This window comes from Nanorana parkeri, unplaced genomic scaffold (genome assembly GCF_000935625.1).
Source record: "Nanorana parkeri isolate BGI_ZX_2015 unplaced genomic scaffold, ASM93562v1 scaffold1570, whole genome shotgun sequence".
NCBI classification, from domain to species: Eukaryota; Metazoa; Chordata; class Amphibia; order Anura; family Dicroglossidae; genus Nanorana; species Nanorana parkeri.
In genome coordinates, this window is record NW_017307838.1 from 139582 (window position 1) to 162263 (window position 22682).

General features: G+C 43.7%; 1 protein-coding gene across 1 annotated transcript; it reads right to left on the reverse strand.

Moving 5' to 3' along the window:
* Positions 1–2364: 2364 nt before the first annotated feature.
* On the reverse strand, positions 2365–21052 carry KANK2 (KN motif and ankyrin repeat domains 2). Its single transcript, XM_018570666.1, has 12 exons — positions 20957–21052; positions 18624–18873; positions 17088–18262; positions 15618–15713; positions 11864–11945; positions 11548–11760; positions 10152–10239; positions 9461–9680; positions 7222–7364; positions 3956–4156; positions 3414–3506; positions 2365–2608 (listed from the first exon to the last, which is right to left on the reverse strand). The coding sequence occupies exons 1-12, from the start codon at positions 20994–20996 to the stop codon at positions 2552–2554; spliced, it is 2658 nt and encodes an 885-aa protein (XP_018426168.1). The 5' UTR covers positions 20997–21052; the 3' UTR covers positions 2365–2551.
* Positions 21053–22682: the final 1630 nt, after the last annotated feature.

A 22682-nucleotide genomic window follows, 5' to 3' on the forward strand; every position in this document is an offset into this window, starting at 1 on the left:
TCTGTCACCTTGCCCATTCAGGGAAAAGTGGCAGGTTCTCTTGACAGGCTATTCGCTCTCCCACCCCAACCACTGATATGTATCTGCCTTGATATCTCCCCTGCTGCCCTGTATGCCTGCAGGAGCATTTTAACGAATTCCTGTGTAAGCTTTAGAGCTTAGACATGCTAACTGACCTCTTTCGTGACAACATTCAGCCCTGGTTAATGGCTCCATTCTGGAAGGAAGGAGAGAAGGTCACAGGCTACCCAGACCTAGAAGCACCACATTTTCCCCAAGGGCTCCAACAGGTGAAAAAATCAGTGGTGACAACTTGGAAGGTATGTATCAGTGGGTGGTGGTGTGGCCTATCACGACAACCCTTAATTTTGCCCTAAACAAACACTTTTCTGCCTACATCTTCTTGTGTCCTTCTTATCACCTGCTTCTTCTTCTCATCTTTTCATAGTCTGTAGCTGGTCACTTTAAATGATTCCTTTCTTCCTGGCATACACCATTAAACAATCACCTAAACAAAGTTCATGGCATTTTCTAATATAAATTGTTTGCCAGAAATAGTGATTTCAGAGCTACCTCCTTCCACGGGAAAGAGAGTCAAGCCTATGGTGTCCATGTTAGTACATCCCTCGCCCACATCTTCTACATCGGTTTGTTTTCTAACTTTCATCATTCCCCCTAGCAAAGCCATCTCCTCCCTGTATCAGACTTTAATGTGAACCTGTTAGACAACCATACTGAACTAACCACCAGGCATCTAAGGCACCAGATGGTTTGTACATATCTGTACAAACCTTCTCATAAGCCAGATGCTTACGGTAACCATTGACATTGCTGTAACATGGGGTTTGGGCAGACCCCGAGCACCACATGTGCTTTTTATTGGTCACCAAGGTGCCCACACTGCAACAACAGAGCTCTCACATCTCTGAGATCAAGAGAGCTCAACATCAGAGCTCTGAGATCAACAGAAGGATAACAAAAAGATGTTGCCAGGCTTTTGGGGCTATATGACCAAATGTTTGTGGAAACCTCACCCTCACACCTGTATGAGCTTGTTGGCTATCCTATTCCAAAACCATGAACATTAATATGGAGTTTCATCCTTCCCCTATAACTGCCTTCACTCTTTGAGAAAGGCTTTCCACAAGTCTTTAGGGTTTATCTGTGGGAATTTCAGCCAAAAGAGCATTTGTTTGGTCATGTGCTTATGTTGGATGAAAAGATCTGGCTCCGAAGACGTTCAGTTGGGTTGAGGTCAGGGCTCTGTACAGGCCACTTGAGTTTCTCCATGCCAAACTCATCAAACCACCTTTATAGAGCTGACTTTGTGCACCTGAATTCCATACTTGGGAGGGAAGTCCACATCATATTGGCCATACAGTACAATATATAGCCTTTATAAAGCCACAAGCAGTGCCTGCCTTGAATAGTTCAGTATGGTAAATTACTGCTTAGCCCTGTCAAATTTCACTTTTATTATTCTTTGATTATCATTATTCTTGATAAATATTTGCTTCATACTAACTAGCTAAATAAGAGGTCCTCCTCAAGCACTCTTATTTATCAAAGCATCTGAAAACTGTCACTTTTACACACAACAACCAATATGATTACTCCAACCACTCATGCAGTGAATGACAACAAGAACATGTGTGCCTCCATTCTCCAAGTGTTTGCAATAAGATCTGTGCATCCCCAGAGCTGATAAGGTTCAGAGGTTCATCAGAAATGGACCTCTGCAAACCACAAGTATGAAATTGGTTGTTGTGAGCAATTACAGACAGGTCTTATTTCAGATAGCTCAAGTGCTCATTCCTTCAAGGATGTCCTTAGAGAAACAAGAAGGGTGCTATTGCTGACCGTCTAAAAATGCTAGTTGCCTGGGTGTCTTTGACCTGAAATTACTTTCTGAACCACTGGCCTGGCATAAATGTGAAGCAAATAAAATCAGAACTTCTGATCTGCTTACCTGTTCCAGGTCATTGACTCGGATGGTAATGGAGCCTTTGAATCCACACTGCACCCAAGCAACCAAGACTTTAAAAATGGAGTGCTCAGCAATGACAGCCTAGGTATATTTCCAGCACAGGTTTTCTTTGATGTAGGGAGCATGGAAAACAGGAAACGTTGCCTAAAGCAGCCAATCAAATGTTTGTTTACATTTCCTGGCCTGCAGCAGAAAATAAAAGCTGGAATCTGATTGGCTGATGTATGCAGCATCTCTGCTTTCTTGTGCTCCCTCTGTTCATGCACTTTTTTGTCTTCAGTTCCCCCCCTCGGGTGTCTCAGTAATACACATACTTCATCTTCTCTCCCTAAACCCCTTCCAGGACTCCTGTCCAGTCCGTCACTAATAACCCCCCACCCCCTAGCTTCTCTCTCTCCATGGTGCTGAAGCTGGGTGCATAGTGGTTCTTGCAGTGCAGTGTCTCAAGGGAAGCCTGAAAGTTCTGAACGGCAGGCAGAGGTACCCATCCACCTCAGCTTCTTCAATTGAGTAGACACAGGACATGGATAAGGGTGTGGAACCTTCAAACCCCAAATCCTCCTCTTATTGGGATTCATCTGTTGGGTTCGCACGCTGCATTTTTGCTTGTTCACCACCACCCTGAAAAAAATATACATAATGTGTCATCAGTAAATGTCCAAAAGATTTGTCTAACCATCCTGATATAGTATCAGGCTACTACAAGTTGTCTTGTAGTTAGAGCTGCATTGCTATGGATAGGACTGTCCTAAATAATACCTATGTGATGGAAAAAAACACAATATAACCCAATGCACTACTGTCTATGTCACCCCGTCATGGGAGGGACAGACTCCATGTCACATAGCTCCTCTGTCTGTGTCACCCTGTGGTGGGAGAGACAGACTCCATGTCACATAGCTCCTCCTGTCTGTGTCACCCTGTGCTGGGAGGGAAGGATGCCATGTCACATAGCTCCCCCTGCCTGTGTCACCCTGTGCTGGGAGGGAAGGATGCCATGTCACATAGCTCCCCCTGTCTGACACCCTGTGATTGGAGGCAAGGATCCCATGTCACAAAGCTCCTTCTGTCTGTGTCATCCTATGGTGGGAGGGACAGACTACATGTCACATAGCTCCCCCTGCTTTTGTCACTCTGTGGTGGGAGGGAAGGACCCCATGTCACATAGCGCCCCCTGTCTGTCACCCTGTGGTATGAGGGAAGGACTCCATGTCACAAAGCTCCCCCTGTCTGTGTCACCCTATGGTGGGAGGGACAGACTCCATGTCACATAGCTCCCCCTGTCTATGCCACCCTGTGGTGGGAAGGAAGGAACCCATGTCACATAGCTCCCCCGTCTGTGTCACCCTGTGATGGGAGGGAAGGACCCCATGTCACATAGGTCCCCCTGTCTGTGTCACCCTGTGATGAGAGGGTATGTACTTACTGGAGTAGATATTTTGGCATTATGAGCATATAGAAGCATTGCTATATCATTCTGCCCAGCTTCCAGCGCAATAGACAGAGCAGTACTCCCATCCTATTAGGAAGAGAAAAATAATGAATTATACCAGAGTTTTATCTCTTACATTATACACACAACACATACATTTTTTAGACAACATCCCCCTGATGTGTGTGTGTTACACAGCTCCTCTATTACATTATGCAGACTCCTGGAGAGTGATCCTAGGTATATGTGTGCATTATATAGCTCTTCTATTACATCATACACAGAGCAGACTCCTGGAGAGTGATCCTAGGTATATGTGTGCATTATATAGCTCTTCTATTACATCATACACAGAGCAGACTCCTGGAGAGTGATCCTAGGTATATGTGTGCATTATATAGCTCTTCTATTACATCATACACAGAGCAGACTCCTGGAGAGAGATCCTAGTCATATCTGAGGATTCTAAAGCTACTTGATTACTACAGGCTCCTCTTACGTATTGCATAGGCTGTATGTGTTACGTCATGACTTACGTTATCTGTAAGAGAAACATCACAAGTTGGTCCTGCCAAAAGCAGGCTGACTATATCCACATGGCCATGTTCACATGCACACATGAGTGCAGTAGACCCATCATGATCCTGCACATTGACATCTGCCCCGCACTGCAGCAGAGCTCGTACCACATCTAGACGGCCATGACTTACTGCCAACATAAGAGCTGTTTGCCCAGCCTGAAATAAAAGATAAAGAGAGAGAGCAATTACTTCTGATGCATTCTATGTGTGTTTATAACAGAGTGTAAAGTAACACAGTCTAAAGATGGACATATATGGATCAAATTTTGGCCATTTCCTACTGAATCGAGGCGAAATTCAATCTTTGGATGGCTCTTCTGGCGTTACCCAGCTCAAACAAAAAGTTGATTTTTCAAATGACAATTGTTGAAGAAGCTGGTTGGAAATTTGTCGGCCAACATTGGCTGCCGTTACTGTTCAGCTATCCTGACAGCCGCAGATGCCGGTTGCCAGAATACAGCAGTTGGCAGAGGATGTTCCTCTATTCACCCTGTTTAATGTTGATGGGAGAATCAAGAGAAATATTAATGTGTGGCTAGCTTAAGACTACCCAAGGTTGGACCCTTGGAAGACCGACTTTGATATTGGAAGTGAGCCAGGTTCTATACCAACAATCGTATCTCACTGTTCTCACAGCTTGCTTGATATAAGGCAAGGGTGGATTGGTTGCTGTTTGTTTACATCACGTCATGCCCTGCATCAGGAAACAAGAGCTTTTCTGTGTAGATGTAACTATGTATAAGCTCTTGTCTAATGGGCAGTCCACCCAAATCTGATAGTTTAGAGTTTAGTACCTGCTGCAGAGTTAAACCAGCTAACAGTTCCTCATGTGTCTCAGAGATTGTACTGGTGAGACCACTGTGCCGAGTCCTCGGGTCTGTGTCCAATATGAGGACCTTCTACTCTCCCTACTATGGAGAATACATAGGAGCTGGGACACGCAAGGGTGGGTGGGAACACTGAAATGTCCCAGGAGGGCAGCAACAAGTTCTGGATCTATTGCTGGGAGATCTTGCTGTTGGAGCATCCAAGACATATAGGAAACCAGGGGTTGACTCATCCCACCAGGCTTAACCTATAGCCAAAATATCACTTTTGGTTGGACTGCCCCTTTAATTCAGCCATGTGAAATATAATTAAACCGTTTTTAAAATATTGCTAGTAGGGCTGCTTAAATTCTGCCTTTATGTGTTCTTCCCACAATCCTCTGCACTGCAGACGGAGAGTGTCTCTAGCTTCGGGGGAACCTAAGACATAAATATGCAAGAACACATCAAATTATCTAATTAGCATGGGCCTGGAGCTTGTATGTAAATGCAGAAAAACAAATTATCATTGCTTTTTTTTACAGATGTTAAAGGAAACCTCTCATGGGAAATAGACAGAGGCCATCAATGGTGACCTCACCCTTGAAAAATGCTGGTTCCCTGGCGGCCACATTGTTTCACTGGCCTGGAACCAGTATGCAGATCAGTCTGACTTGACTAGATCATTCTGACTTGACTCTGACTTTGTTTGTTGCACGCTTCCTCCTGGTCAGTGAATCAGAATACCAAAACCAGAGAAAGCCAGACACTTTTAGAAGACTCAGCCTTCATATTCCTGTCAGTAGACAGGACCGTCTTAAGCTGGCCATACACCAGTAAAAAAATAATTTTTGGAACGTTTGTTCGATTTTTTAGTTAATGGGCTCAAATCAACCATCGTTTTCAACTATAGTGAAGAGCAGAATGGTAATTTTTTTCTCAAATGAAGTTCTAACAGTGAAGGTGCTTTTTTGAAATTCCATTCATTCCAAAATCGAATGTTACAATGGAAGCAAATTAGGAACGGCATTCAACAATGATGGCATTATCGAATGTTCTGACCATATCCTTGTGTATGAACGTTGGTACGTATATCTACCAGCGTATGGCCAGCCTCAGTCAGCCCATCAGGGAGAACCCTGAGGACATTCATTTTAAGTACATGTAAACCCAATTAATAAACTCTCATACAACCTTTAGATTGGACCTTGCAGTACAGTACAAGGTCTGCTTATAAGGTCCAGGTCCCTCCCCCTATAAAAGTTATTGGCTATAGTGTGTCCAAAATTTGCCAAAAAAGGTAGATTTTATACTTACCTTACCCCCTTCTTCCACACTGCTGGACATGACATAACCATTTTGTGGTGAGATTTCTGACTAGAGCAGGCCAAATCTCACGAGAAGACATTTCACCCCCATTCACACCATTAGGCGATTTTAAAACATTTGCACATTTTTTCTGTGCTTTCAGCCTGTTGTTTTTAGCTAATAGAAAGCTAGTTACTAGGAAGGTGGAGATGGCTGTTAGGTGCGCAATCGCGTGAAAAACACACGTGTTTTAGGCACTCCCATTGAAGTCTATGGGCCTAAAAACACGTGATTCTGCCTAAAAAAGGCTCATGTATGTTGTTTGAGCTACAGGCGACACAAGGCTCAGGTGTGAACGGGCACCATTGAAACTAATGGGATTCTTGAGAGCTGTCGCGCTTCGGGGAACTCGTGATAAACGCTCAGGGGTAAATGGGGGCCTCAGTCCATTGCAGACGTGTCTTTTCGTAAGATTTGGGCTGCTCTTTATTCCCCGGGGTCTCACCAGAAGTGTGACATCACTGTAGACTAGGTGTTATGGAAGGATGACAAGGGTAAGGTAAGTATAAAATTTGCCTTTTTTTAAAAAAGGTACATTTTTGAACACACTATAGCCGGCGATATTTACAGGGAGTGACAAGGACATTATCAGTGGCCCAAATCCAAGGTCCATGTTAACAAAATGTCAAAAGTCTTTATCAATTGTTTTTAAAATCTGCAGCTTTTATCACAACAATACCTGGTGATCCCACAAATGCAGGTCCTTGTATAGGCACTTCCTGTTATAGGGTGCCAATACTCTGTCCCTGCCTCCCAATTGTGCACCTGTGTTGTCACCTTATCACATGCATGCTTTCCCAACGGAGGCTACAATGGGCCGTACTGAAACACATACCACTGTTGTCAAAATTAGGATACCTGCATTGCATGTAACCAGGAACTGGCAGCAAAGAGCTTGCAGGAGATGCAACAAAGCATGAAAAAGTGAAAACAATATGTAGTTGATTGTTTATTATACACAGTGCATGAGCAAACCAAATGTTATTCACTTAGGGTTCACATGTACTTTAATTGTTGGATATAAAGTGACAGAAGGGAATTGGGCACCTGGCTGGCCCGGCAGTTGACGTCTCCCAGGCGCAGCATCTGTGTGACAGTTTCGATGTCTTCGTGGGAGCGAAAAGCTGCGAGCGCCGTGAGCATGAGCGGAGTAAATCCGGCCTTATTCTGTCTGTTCACATCACACAGGCCTGAGGGGAGAGGAAGAGCCGGTCAGTCAGGAGGGTGCACAGAGGAGAGGAGAGGACGCGGCCGTCTTTAAGGATAAGGGAAAGTGAACACAGATGTAGACTGAAAGCAGAACCTAAAATACCAGCAGGTTATATGTAGAGATTGCACAGCACAAGTCAGGAAGAGAAAGTCAAGAAGAACTATAAACAGAAGGAGCGTAGAATAGTGAAGAGAGATTACATACAGAGACCCTTGTCCTAATTCATATAATACAAATACTCACCTTCTACCTGCTTTTCCCAATCCTGCGAAGCTCACAGGGCATTGGTGGTGTGTAAATTTACCGTACTTCTCTGTGATTCAGGTAAAAATCAGAAAATCTTACCCAAATTTTGTCATTTTACTGAAATGCATTGGAGTCAATAGAGAAGAAAAAATTGTGAGTTTTTAGGGTGCAATGGACTTTGGGGGCCCATTTACTTCCTTGCAGTGCGATAACATGCATTATGTCACGTATTAACATGTGTTGCATTAAGGAAACCCATTGAGATGAATGGGCTGCCAATACACCCTAACATGCTGAATTTTGGACGTGACCCTTTTTTTTGTAGCATAACACACATGCATTGCCTTAAGCTGAACATACACACTCTGAATTTCTCTCATTCAGCCCACGGGAGTCCATTGACCCCCATCCATGCTAAACAGCTAGGATGGAGGAACCGCCACTGCCAGCTATTGTACTCTAGCAACTGCTAAATACCCAAACAGTGCCTGTGCTTGGACGGATGCAGCTGCTGTTCAGCTGAGAATTTTTTAAGACCAGTTCATTTGATAAATCAAGTTTATCTAGCAGGGAAGGGGAAAGAGGCGCTGTTGGGGTGGTATGCTCACAGGGCCACCTACGTCTCAAATTTTGGTTACACTTCAAGCAGTGTATGCCCAGCTTTAATTGCCAGGTCTGCGACATGCCTTCTGCATTTTTTTCCTCCACGTTTATAAGGTAATAGCACAGAAAGCGCATTTCGTGTTTTTGATGTGTTTGGCTAATGCGTGTCAAATCACACATTTTTGTACACGTTTGCTGCGTGCTCACAAAAGAGCTCTTAGCAACCCGGGACGCTCTGGTCAGAAAGGGAACGGCAAGCACACCTTGACCCAATGAGCAACCTGCCTCATTTCAGGGTAGACATGTGCGGTTCGTTTCGTTACGAATCGAAATTCGTACGAATTTTCCTGAAATTCCGAAACGGCCCTGACACTGCTCTCTGCAGCCTTGGGACTGCCGGGAAATGTAGTTCAAGTAGCGGCTTGCACGCTAAATCTGTTTTGGGCCCTGCTTGGCCTTACTGTTTAAAATGTTACGCACCAGCATATATAAAAAAGATGACACCAGAGGGCCCGGTTAAGTGACTAATCCCATCTTATTTTCCAGGCAGCATAATAAAAATAACATCTGTATTTTCCGCTGTTTTGGAAAAAAATTGTTTTCGTATTTTGGTCTGGCCCCGCTAATAAACCAGAGTGGATTCCTGGGCGGTGAATCATTTAAAAAACAAGTTCTGCTCAGCAATATAACAGCTAAACATGTAACATTATCCCAATTTTCAGGAGCAAGCTACATCTTTCAGTACAAAAGAAAACAAAACCCCCCAAAGTTTATAGAGGTCCTCATCGTACTAACAGTCAAACAGTCATGAGGAGGAATACAAAAAATTAGGAGTTGCATGTAGCCACACCTCCTCCTTATCATGTCACACCTGTCTACAGCGGTGTGGGGTGGACACAAAGGTAGCATGACTTCAGTTGTCCCTCATGATCTTGAAGTAGAGGATGGAGAAAACATTGTTGTAGGGGTGTAATGTAGATCATTTGCCTGTTAGCCACCCTTCCGGTTCCAGAGATAAACTTGTAAAATCGTTGTTGGTAAGAATTATTTGAAACACCTCAGCCACTGGCAACAATAGGTAATCCAGAGGCCCCCCTAATGAAAATTGTTATTTTAAAACCAAATACAGAGCGATAGATAGATAGATAGATAGATAGATAGATAGATAGATAGATAGATAGATGCATACATACTTTACATACATACATACATACATATACATCTTACCAGTCTCCAGGAGCTGCCTGACCACGGTAAAGTTGGACTGGGACACTGCGTAGTGGACAGCTGTGTTTCCCTTGGGATCGGCCATGTTGACGATGACTTCAAGTAGCTGCGGTGACATTGCGCGGAACACGTTTAGATGATGGCGAATGATAGCTGGATCCACCTCCTTCTGCCGCAGGATTTTCATCCATTCCTGCATAACTGCCGTGTGTGCTGCTGCCTAAAAACAAAATGGCGGTCAAGTGAGCTGCACGTCTCTGTATCTTCTCACTGGTCTATACCCTTAAAGTGAACCCATCAACCATTTCAAACAAACTCAAAGAGTGTTCTGTCACGTTCTAATCAAAGTAAATAGCAAAGATCTGGTGGTATCTACTCTGAGGATGGAGTCAAATCAGAAAAGAGCATCAAACAAATGGCTCAAGAGTCCAAAACTGTATTTAATGAATGCACAGGTGTCACAAAGGAAACACATTACATATGAAACTCTAACTTATGGAAACCATTGGATGCCTGTAACCCTCAAACAAGAAAGGCAGCCATTATGTACATTGAACCAATATTGTTATGAGTGGTGCCTATTGATTAAATATGGACACAGTCCAGCTGGATAGGCATTTTCGGACCTGTGGTTCCTCAGCCGATTCAGATTCACAGTTTGATTGACCTTCTGCTGACAAATCCTCCTTACCTTCTCGACCTCAGTGAGAGCTGTGGGGTCATCGAGGGACTTCTGCAGAGCCACGCAGCCTGAGATCAGGATGTTACTGAGCTCCACTCTGTTAACAAAGAACAGTCCATCTCAGGGTGCAGAATCACCATCCATCATACATATATATGGAACAATATCACACTACAAAAATATGACACCTCTTAGCAGCACGGGTTCTTTTCTTGCTTGTGGCTGCCGTATAGAAACCACAGAGACACTCACAGCTAAGAGTGTCACTTTGGCATCGGCATGACAGCAGGAAAAAATGAAGAAGACACACAATGCCAAAATGGATATGTACGATACTGATGAGTTTGCTGATCCACAGTATGGTCATTGTGCTCCTCAGGGGTTGAACTGAAGGCCTTGACCTCCATATCATAGACTATGCCCCTTGTCTGACCATATGAAGCAATCATGATATCTTCTGTGTATCGGATTAGACTAGTCAGTGACACAACATCAATCAATAAAATACTACTGTGCTCTTTGTAATGTTTTTTTAACCCCTTTCCATCGACTGGACACATATATGTAACAGTATGGAGGTGGGCTGTATACTGTGCTGCTTAACTGTGTGCCTCCAGCACTGTGACCACGCTGTCACCGAATGCTGCCGGTCACACAGTGATGATTGGGAGCCAGTAGGATGGGCTCCTGGTTATGTGATTACTGTGACCGACAATAACAGCTATTGCATGATCAGGAAGCTCATCTAACGCCTTTGGCATTACAATTTCTTAAAGGACTAGTGGGGAGGGGTTAAGTCATGTGAAAGTTATGTGAAAGTGGTCAGTTTAGTATAAGAAATGTTATCAGTGAGTGTTAATGTTTTTGTCCTTTGCTTTTAAACTTTGTGTGTCCCTCTTACTTATCTCAAAGAGTTGAGAGGTACGGTAGGAAGGGATAATAAGCCATTAAATGATGGGGATCATGGGAGAACTTTGGTATTTTTTGCCTTGATGACCCAACCATTACCTGTCCATTGTATGAAGGGGATCATGGGGAGAACTTTGGTATTTTTTGCCATGACGACCCAGTCATTACCAGTCCCTTATATGAAGGAGATCATGGAAGGAACATTGGTATTTTCTGCCTTGATGACCCAGTCATCACTAGTCCATTATATGAAGGAGATCATGAAAGGAACATTGGTATTTTCTGCCTTGATGACCCAGTCATCACTAGTCCATTATATGAAGGAGATCATGTGGAGAACATTGGCAGTTTGTGCCTTGATAACCCAGTCATTACCAGTCCATTTTATGGCAGGGATCATGGGGAGGCAATTGCATTTTTTGCCTTAATGACCCAGTCATTACCAGTTTAGATATGACATTATCAGTTTCAGACCTAGGTAGGCAGTAGGTGTTACCTGGGGGTCGGACTGGTAGGGGACAAACTGACTGTAACAGCCTCTGGAGTTTTTTGCCTCTCTGTCTCTCTTGGTTGGCTGCTGCTGCCAGGCTGGAGATCCATCGGGCTCATTGCCATGCCCTCACTGGCCTCATGGTATTCACTCTCAGTGCTCTCACTATCTGAAGGGTTCTCCATAGTCCCGGAATCCTCTGAAGAGCCAGCATCCATTCTACACAGTAAAGAGAAGGCAGCCATGTTGTAGTAGACAATATAAGGTAACTGGCTTTTCATTGGAAACACAAAAAATATATATTATTCAAAGAGAAACTCACTCTCCATTTACTCCAGAAAATTGTGGTGGCTCGGCTTCTTGTTCATCCTGTGTTAATCTTTTAATGGGTAGCCCAGCCAAATCTGAAAAAGCATCACAAAACAAAAAATAAGTATGGATACTAAAATACCAAAATGACAATGCTCACACAAAGTTACAAGAATGTGGCATCTCTGGCAGGTTTAAAGTGGAAATCCGGCATGGAATTTTCCTGATCTTTAAAAACCCCTATACATATTTTCCTGCAATCTTCTTATTGGTCCAATTACATCACAGGAGCATCTTCTTCTTTCTTGACAGCAGCAGGGGAGGGGCAGCCATGCCTCCCAGACTGAGCGCCACTCACATAATGATATATGAGCGCCATTCAGTCCTCGAGTACTGGAAACCCAGCCTGTGAGATGATGCACCCCCAGGAAGTGTCTCAATGACACACCAGGGGCTTGAGGAAATGAGTAGAATGACCTGAGTGTCTCTTTACCTAAAGAGGACCAACATTGCTGGATGAAGGAGGCAGGTGAAGAAAGAACTGGATGGTGGAGAGGGAAAGTAAATCCCACCTAATTTCCTTGGCTGGAGGACATCCAGCATCTTCTAGCTCTTTCCATCCCAGCCTGACTGTCTCTGCTTCTTTCATTCATTGAATTTCACTTCCTTCAATGAGGCTCAGCATCATATGTGGGCATTATCTACACCGGACCTGCATGCAAATGGGTTCCACCCAGTACTCCAGACTGACAGCCACCCATCAAGGCATTCTGATAGTTGCATAACTCCTCCCAAGTGTCAGCCCACTGCTTGCATAAAGGTTGAGGGTCATGATCTGCCTGTATAGCATAAAGAAGCATAGATTACATCACTGGGTCTAAAATAAGGTATGTAATGGAAAAACGTGTTTTATTTAAAAACTGTATTAGCATGACAAAGGGGGAGTAAGGATTCAAGGGAGGCAAAATATACAAAGATTAAAATTGATTTAGAGGGTTAAGAGGGTTTAGGCTGAGGAAAGAATTAGATTTAGTGATATTAATGTCAAAGAGTTTACGCTTTTTCAAATGCTGATTAAATCCCTTACAATGGACGCTGCTTCTTACATAGTTACATAGTATTTGAGGTTGAATAAAGACATTAGTCCATCAAGTCCAACCTATTAGAGTTTTATCTTTTATCTTGATGTTTAAAAAGCTTAGTTTCCTGCAGAATCAGCTGGCCCCCTGAACATTGGCCCTGATATCTTGTTTTAGGGTGACTCCTTTCCCTTGCAGGGCACTATGGAGCCACCCTTGTGTGTGCTAGTAAGCTGTAACCACAGGCACAGTAAGGCAAGACACTTCCCTCCCCCTTGCTCCTCACTCCACCTTTCTTCTTGTCCCTTCACCAAGCTAGTATCTGCTGAGACTGCTCTGTCCCTGGTGATCTTGTCCTGGACAGGAAGTTCAGGGATGTAGAGCTGAGAGAGTTGGAGCTGTTCAGAATCATGATGACTGTAGATGTTTGGGGAAAAATGTAAAGAAAAACTTTGCTGGGAAATACATATTTGTTTGATATGGATTTATTATTTAAAAAAGTTTGAGAGTTTAATATTACTTTAAGAGCTACATTAATATTAAGAGTTTGAAAGTGACTGGTGTGATAGATTATTGTATGGGGGTTTATTGTGTATATATATATATACATATACTGTACATGGGGTGAAAGCTATTTGCACTGACAAACACCCGCGCCAGTTTTCCTTTGCACTGGATTAAAAATAACAACGCTCTATTTAATCTCTCTGGCATTCCGGTAGATGGGATTAAAAATGTCATGAAAAAGTTCAATTCAAGTACTTTCCTATTTTTACTGATCTATTTTTTCCTGTATTTACATAGCAACAGCATAGCATGTGACATTTATGGAGGACAGAGAACCATCTAATGCATGGGGTGGGCACCTCCAGCCCTCAGGCTGTCGTGAAATTACAAATCCCATGATTCATCTCTCTCCGGGAGTCGTGGCTGTGAGAATCTTGCAATGCCTCATGGGATTTGTAGTTCCACCACAGCTGAAGGGCCGTAGTTTGGCTACCCCTGATCTAATGCATGGGGTGGGCACCTCCAGCCCTCCAGCTGTGCTTAAACTACAAATCCCTTGCAATGCCTTATGGGACTTGTAGTCCCATAACAGCTGGAGTTGCCCACCCCTGATCGAATGTCTTAGCCGCAGTCACACACAGATAAACCCTACGGCCAATTCAGTGGAAGCCAGTTAACCTGCTAGTATGGTAGAATTCTGAATTGTGGGTGGAAACCAGGGTACCTGTGGAAAAATGACAGATGTGGACTGGTTTATGATGGGAACTGACACTGAATACTTTGCACAGTTGTCTTTATTGTGATTTCATGATTTAACAACAGGACACTGGCTTTGAACTTGCTAAGTATTAATGAGTATCTAAAAAACAAAAATGTAATACATTGCAGTTTACCAATTGTTAGATGTGACGGCTGCATTTGTTTTCCTTTTTTAGGCTTTCTTCCTTTATTTTCACCTGATGATCTGACCGTTAACACACTTCCTGTCTTAGGGTGGCTCCACTCCATGGAGGAGCAGTGGTGCCCCCCATGGACAGCAGAATTGTCACCCTGTGGGAGTGTTAAGCTGTCCATACACCAGTAGAGTTTCATTTAAAAAAAAAATATTTTTCAGAACATTTGTTCCATTTTTTAATAGTTAGTGGGGTCAAATGAACAATTGTTTTCAACCGTAGTGATGAAAATAATCGAAGGAGCAGGATTGGAAAATTTCTATCAAATGAAAGAATTTCTAACTGTGAAAGTGGTTTTCATGTAAGAAACTTCATTCACAACAAAATCAAAAGCTGACTTTTTGTCTGTCCCTACCCCTCTCCCATACACATCTCCCCGCCCGACTCTTAGCAACCTGGGACACTCTGACCGGGTGATGTCACTGGTTGCCCGGAGCTAGGCGGGACGCCAGCCAGAGTGTCCCAGGATGCTATGGGCCGGGCAGGGAGATTTGCATGGCCCTAATACATCTCTTAGCAACCTGGGATTCTCTGGCCGGCATCCCATGATGTCACTGGTTGCCAGGAGCTAAGCAGTACGCCAGCCAGAGTGTCCCAGGTTGCTATGGGCCGGGCAGGGAGATTTGCCAGGAGCTGGGCAGGACACCAGGGGTGCAGTTAGTTGTGGAAACGCCTTGACTAACAAATTAAATCCAAACGCCAGGAAACACTTTTTAAGAAGTTACATCTAGATTTTTTCCCCATTCCATTTGGGACAAAGGTTTTACATAAATGAAAACAAGTTGACTATTGTAAGTGCCCCTTTTAAGTGGTAAATGGTTTGTCTCAACCCGCTATCTGCCACTTTTGCCGGTGTTCTATCAAAGTTTGTGACTGCATTAGAATGTGTGACCAGTCACGTGGTCACACATTCTAACGCAATCCCGCCCAGTTTTTCAGCGGTGGAATGTCTGACCGGTCACGTGGTCACACATTTTAACGTAATAACGCTCACTTTTTCGTCGTGGAATATGTAACCGGCAAAAGCTGAAGAATGCCAACGCTTTCTCAGCTGTTTTGGGGCAGATCGGCATTGCAGATGGTATGTGCAGTTGAACCGATCTGCCCTGGAACAGCTGATCAGTCCTGAAATGTCACTTCTATCTGACTTTGTAGAATGTGAGATCGCAGTCACAAAGTGGAATGCTGACCACGGAGTCACAGTGCTTCCTCACCATGCAGTTCTTACCTGAGTTGTCTTCTTCTCTCCTGACATGCTCCATGTTGGTTTCTCCCTTTGTAATGTTTTGAGGCTGCTCATCAGTTTTATTGTTGGTATCGGGCCCTGGAGATAAAGACCATTATTAATACTTCACTGTGGAGCAACTTATAAGCTTCTATTCTTCTTGTATCAAAAATTGTGTACATAAATTTTACGATAGACTCCTTCCCGAACACAATAACTTTTGCATGTACTGTATATAAATGATAGGAGTTGTTTGTCAGTTGTTAAAATCTCCCATTTATAAAGCAGCGTTGTGGCCTTATTGCAGCTATAGTTTGGCTGAAATAAGCAACACGGAGCATTTATAAAGCACAGCACTTTGGTTTACAGATGTGTTTTGGGACTCCAAAGCAAACGAAATGCCATTCATTCCAATGATTGGGGAAAAAATGCAGGGAGGAGACCCGGGTAACGGGACCTGTCAATGTCATGTGGCCAGGTTCTGACTTGAAAACTGTGTTTAAGCATTAAAGAACAGTCAGTGAACAATGTCATCATTTACATATTAAATGTATCTGCACTTCATTGCTCTACATATATCCAGTAGCCCATATAAGCAGAGTGCTTCTCCACACAAAAGAAGGAGAGCAGTAGTAGCACACAGTAGTACAACACAGCGGGCAGTGGTAGTACATAGTAGTATAAAACAGAAAGTAATTGATAGCACAAAGTAGTACAACACAGAGAGGGGTAGTAGTACATAGTAGTACAACACAGAAAGCAGTAGTTTAACACAGTTGTACAAAAAAAAGGGAAGTGGTAATACATTAAAGTATGAACCAGAGAGCAGTAGTACACAGTAGGTTAAAACAAAGAGCAATAGTAGCACAACACAGAGAGCAGTAGTAGTACACAGTAGTACAACACTTAGAGCAGTAGTAGTACACAGTAGTACAACACTTAGAGCAGTAGCACCACACAGTAGTACAACACAGAGCAGTAGTAGCACAACATAGAAAGCAGTAGTAGTACATAGTAGTACAACAAAGAGCATAAGGAGAACAATGTAGTGCAGCAAAAATGGCAGTGGTAATACATAGTAATAAAAAAAACAGAGTAACAGATGGCACAAAGTAGTACAACACAGAGAGGGGTAGTAGTACATAGTAGTACAACACAGAAACCAGTAGTAGCACACAGTAGTACAATACATAGAACACTAGTAGCACAACACAGTAGTAAAAGACAGAGGGCAGCGGTAGTACATAGTAGTATAAAACTGAGAGCAGTAGAAGTACATAGTTTAAAACAAAGAGCAATAGACAGCACGTAATAGTACAACACAGAGAACAGTAGTGGGGTGGGGATCCCTTGCCAGTGGAGTCCCCAAGAGATGTAAGTAGACAGCACATATCACAATCTGTTGAGTTATTGGCAGCAATGGCCATGAATAATGTCTTCACATGACAAGAATTGTGTTGTCTCATGTGTTACCTTTGTTTTCTATGTCCTTGGCACTCTGTCCAGTGATGCTGATTTTTTTGACCACATGTACATGGACAGCAGGTCCAGATGATGTAAGGAGTGGTTTATCCATCACTTCCCTGCTTTTGTAGACTCTATCAGCATCTCCCTCTCTCACTTTAATTACTCCTCCACCTCTAGTTTCCAAGTTCCGTGCCCTCTGCGGGTGAACTGCAGGCCCCACTTTAGTGCTGGAGACCACTTCACTTCCTCTCTCCACCCTGGCAACCTTCACTGCATCTGCCCTCAGTTCCTCCTTATTTTCCTTCTTCAATGTATCATCTCCCTTTGCTAGTTTCTCTGCTTCCTCAAGTTTTCGGTTAGCATTCTGGACCTCGTTTAAGGCTCGGGCAAGCTGCCTCTCCAGTACTGTTATTTTGGCAGAGAGTGCCTGAACCAGAAGCCTCTGTTTATCTGCCTCTGGCTGTTTGCCTGGAACAGGAGGGAAGTCCACTTCCCTCACCCAAACACCAACGCTGCAGAACTTTTTTGTGGGTTTTCCAATAGATAGCAAACTTCCTTTCTTGACATCTTCTCTTTGGTCTTCCTTTTGTTCTGGTTCCTTCCTTTCTTCTACTTCCATGCCATCATATGCTTCTTTTCTTCCTTCTCTACCATCTTTGATCTCTTCCTCTGGAATCTCTATGTAAAGTTCTCCCCTAGTTTTGCTTTTAGTGCTGACCCCGGGGTGTCCCAGATATTTTTGGCTCTTAAGCTGGACACTAAGTTGACGTTTTTCCTCTTGGAGCACCGAAATCTTTACCTGGAGAACAGGGATCATTTTAACTTGCTCTTCCAGCTGGCGTAACCTCTTAAGTGCCACCGCCATCTGCTCCCTTACATGCTGAAGATGGACTGGGGTTGGAGATACTGGAGTGGACATCCCAGAACTTAGCGGCGTGAAAGAAGAGAGTTGTTGACATGATGATGAGGATGGAAGACGGGAGAGGGATGGTGTAGAGATAGAGGTGGAGGACCTGCATCCCAGGCTGAGTGGGCGAGACTGTCCAGCCTCCAGCTTCTTGCTGGCATCCAGCAGTGTTCTCTCCACCCTGGGATTGAAGCTGTTTGAGGCTTGAGAGCCACTTCTGACCTCATACGCTGGGTAAAAGCCTCTTCCACAATAGGAATACGATGAATGGCGACTGAAATAAAAGAGAAATAACAAAAGTAAGATTAGACTTTTTGGACATATCACTCATAAATAAGTGGGACAGCATGGACCAAACCACATGAATCAAAACGCAATCATTAAAAGTAATTAAAGTTATTTTCACAAACGTGTTCAAATGGTTTGATAATTGGTGTGCATAGTTACTAGCTATACTCCACAGAGTGCGGCAGGCAGTATGTTCAGATTTGAAAAGCTTGTATCATATATTTTAATTAATATAAGAACCTTTTTGGATTGCTGCGATATGAACTTCCATTATATCATAACTTAGAAATCTAGTAGTTGTTTAATTGATATTTACCATTAATCTTTTATGTACCCGTTATCCTTACCTATCATTGCTGGCATTGGAGCAGAGGGACTCCGTAGACGTCCACCAAGATCCAGTGTAGCCAGGGCCTCGGGGTAATGATCCAAATCGAGGCCTCCTGCTGACGGGCACTCGTTTGATGGTATGTCCTTTCTCTATATCATCGACGTATTTTAGGAAGTCCAAATCCAGCCGATAACCATAAGGTGTCTCCACGGAATAGGGTGCTTCGGGGTCTTTAATAGCAGATAAAGAAGGAGGGATGGTCTTGCCTGGACAGACAAATGGCAAAGAAAATATGATTTCATTGAAATAGTCAGTGTCAGAAAAGAAAGACAATATTTAGAAAGTATGCTGGGTATTATAAAAACAAAAACAAATAATATGTCATGACTTATGTATTCGCCGTATTAGTCCCTCTGTTAAAAAACCCCAATAAACACACAGACTGCATGACAAGGATTTTAACAGTCACAGCAGCCCTTTTATTAAACAAACCAACTTTAACAATAACCAAAGTAATAAACCAAATAATATACAAATAAATACTCCCAACGACTGTTGATCTGAGAAGGGGTCTTTGGGTGCCCAAAAGCCCAAATAAGGCCTCTCCTAAAAACTGCTCCCATGTCCCCAGCCACACCCCAACCATCTTGAGGACAGTAACTCTCCCAAGTTCCAAGGGGCCAGGCCCCCCTACAAATACTGACACCAACAGGGAGAAGCACCCATACCAGCTGATGCCCCCCCCCCCCCCCCCCTTTTTGTAATTTACTCCGATTTCCGGACCCCCCAAAGACTCCCTAACCCGCCAAGCTGCCGTGACATAAAAAGAACATTGCAACCAGTGAAAAGCCACAACATCCCGCGAGGGCGGTCGGGACAACCTGCTTCCTCCGTCGATTTTCCAGAAAGAACGCCCCTCAGCCCTTGAAGTTCCAACCCATGCGGCTCCTCCCGGACACCTGTCCCCAATGTGCAATCAGGTAAGAACAGCTAATTGCAATCTTATTTTTGTAACCCCTTATCCAGGGACTATTCCTCACCCCATTCATGAAGCCCCTCCGTTTAGTCTATCTGGGTCTGTCTTTTTATGTAAGTAAGGTGACTTTATGCTGAATGTTGGAAAACATAAAAAGAACCATAATATACTGTACATTGACTGGTCTGCTAGATATCTTACAGTTAAATATATGGGCCCATGCAAGATTAGTTCTTATACCCACTCTGTAGCTGCTGGGACAGGACAGCCTTTTCTATTCTGGCTGTGGCTGCTTTAGAAAGTATAGAAACTACAAGACTCCCTTTGTTTTGATGAAGCTGGAACGTAGTTAGATGATTTAAACTATAGGTTCAATTTAGCTTTAAAGGAGAACTATGGGGTCAGGGCTTTCCCCCATAGTTCTCCTTAGGGTAACGGGAGGACACAAACTATCGCCCTCCCGTCACCCTAAGCTCAGTATACCGCGAGCTACAGCTCACGGTATACTGAGACGCCGCAGCCGGAGCAGATCCCGACATCGATGTCGAGATCCGCCCAGCTGCGTGAGTGACAGCTGGCTCTGCCTATCTAGAGGCAGAGCCAGCTGTACCCGCCCCCTCCCCCGTCCGTTACGCCAGTCAGCGCTGGCGGATCGGAGCGGGGAGGGGGGAATACAGCCCCTCCCCTGTCACGGCAGAGAGCCGTGACAGGATCGAGAAGTTGAGCGAACGCCGGCATGTGTCCGCTCACCTCCCGATCTACTGAGCCGATCTGTGACAGTCTCATTGTCACAGGTCGGCTAGAACTATGAGGTGAGTGAAAAGCACTCACCTCATAGTTCTCCTTTAAGAACACCTCCACTTTTTGTACACATTCTCAGCTAGTGAAATAATCAACTTTGTATATAATATTCATCAATTATATTGTTCTATTATACAAGGGCCTGAATTTTGTACTATGCCCAGTTGAGAATCTTCAGAGTTTGCTTGTCTCCAGCAGTTAACAATTCACCATGGAATGTTCACTGACTACTGAACTGAGGCAAGGACAAGCAGTATATACAGCATGGGCGAGTTGAAAGACTTATTGATCTGTCTGGATATTACCTTCCTGCAATCCAAGGCAGTGACTAAAACAAAGGGGCAGCACTGTAAGCTAAATTAACCTGGCTGTCTGGCAAAGGTTCCTAGATAAAAAGACTGATGAAATGGATCTACAAATCTTTTGGAAGGTAAGACAGCTCACAAACATATTTTAGCTGTGCATTAAATTGTTTGCCCGGAGATTGTTTTTTCGATTTTTTCTTTTCTTTATTTGTGGAACAGCCATAAACAAGGTTCTCCATAATGAATGTTACAGCACTCTTACTATACCTGGAAAATGTGACTCCATATGAAGGACCTGTGCCATCATGTCTCCAACTGTATGGGCCAAATACGAACTAATGAAGAGTTTACTGTTTCACTGCCTTCTGAAAGACGGTAAAAGAAAGCATATTAGAATGCAGGCACTTTTTCTGGCGATTATGTCAATATTACAATAATGCATTTATAGGTACAACCAATAAAGTAAAATGAAGCTACCAATTTGTTGACATTCATCTGCAAGATCCCCGTAAATAAATAATACAAATACATGAATTTAAAAAGCCATCCAAATTATATATTTAATCAAAATAGTTATGAGAAAAATATTAAGGCACCCATTTTGGACCTCTTTTTGAAAATACAAGGGGGTGTATTTATAAAAAGTTTGCAAAGCTGTTTGGTCTGCGAATGTCTTAGCTTTCGGTTGACACCACATTATGCCCACCAAATGGAGCCGAGGAGCATCTCCTATGCTCCTCGGCTTCGTTTAGTGACAAGGAGTCGGTCCCTCTCCTCACAGGGTGACACAGACAGGAGGGCTATGTCACATGGAGTATGTCCCTCTTACCTCAAGGTTAAACAGACAGAAAGAGCTATGTGACATGGAGTCTGTCCCTCCGACCACAGGGTGACACAGACAGGAGAAGCTATGTGACATGGAGTGTGTCCCTCCCACCACAGGGTGATACAGACAGGAGGAGCTATGTGACATGGAGTCTGTCCCTCCACCACAGGGTAACACAGACAAGAGGGACTATGTGACATGGAGTCTATCTTTCCTTGCCTAATAATTAGGTCATACTCTTCACTCTGCTTCACCTCTCTCCACATTTTTTTCCAATGTGTCCTTTTATCCCTTGGCCATTATTTCTCTTTTATCTGTGCAACCACTAATTCTTTCCCACTGAGAAACTATCTTGCACCTATCACCACCCTCTATCATCCCTGTTCATTAGTCTCCAGGTATCTTTTCCTGTCCTTAATACTTTGTCTCATGTCTTCCTTTCCTTCAACTCCTGACTTCCTCTCCTTCTACTCCTGCCTTCCTCTTCTACTGCTGCCTTTCCTACTCTTCTTTTTTCTCCTTCCTTCCTCTCTTTCTACTTCTGCCTTCCTCTCCTAATTCTGCCTTCATCCCCTTCTACTCCTTCCTTCCTATCCTTCTACTCCTGACTTCCTCTCCTACTCCTATCTTCTTTACCTTCTACTCCCGTCTTCTTCTCCTTTCATCCTCTCCTTCTACTCCTGCTTTCCTCCTCCTCTACTCCTGCCTTCCTTTCCTTTTACTCCTGCCCTCTTCTTCTACTCCTGCCTTCCTCTCCTTCTACCTCTGTCTTCCTCCCCTTCTACTCCTGCCTTCCTTTCTTCCTACACCTGCTGACCTCCCCTACTATTCCTGCCTTCCTTTCCTTCTACACCTGCCTTCCTCTCCTCTTCTACTCCTGCCTTCCTCGTTCTCCCTACTCCTGCCTTCCTCTGCCTCTACTGCTACTTCTCTTTTTCTCTCTACTCCTGCCTTTATGTGCCTTTATTGCTGCCTCCTTGTCTCTCTTTCTATCTCTCTTTCTACCTCTCTTTAATTCTGCCTTCCTCTACCTCTGCAGTTGCCTCTCTACCTTTCTCCTTCCTGCTTTTTCTTGAATATCTTGCACTCCTGAGTCTTTTTCCACTGGTATCATACTTTGTACACCTTGTCCATTTTTCTCTCATTCTTTGTGTTTTACTCTTCACA

What these genes read in the sequence shown, in the direction of transcription:
- KANK2 (XM_018570666.1), bottom strand. Translation starts at nt 20,996, where the DNA reads ATGATGGCACAGGTCCTTCATATGGAGTCACATTTTCCAG. An exon ending in CAGGCAGCTCCTGGAGACTG is followed by an intron (nt 7,365 to 9,460) that starts GTAAGATGTATA and finishes CTCTCCCCTCAG; the next exon opens with GCCTGTGTGATGTGAACAGA. An exon ending in ATGCCAAAATATCTACTCCA is followed by an intron (nt 2,609 to 3,413) that starts GTAAGTACATAC and finishes TATTTTTTTCAG; the next exon opens with GGTGGTGGTGAACAAGCAAA.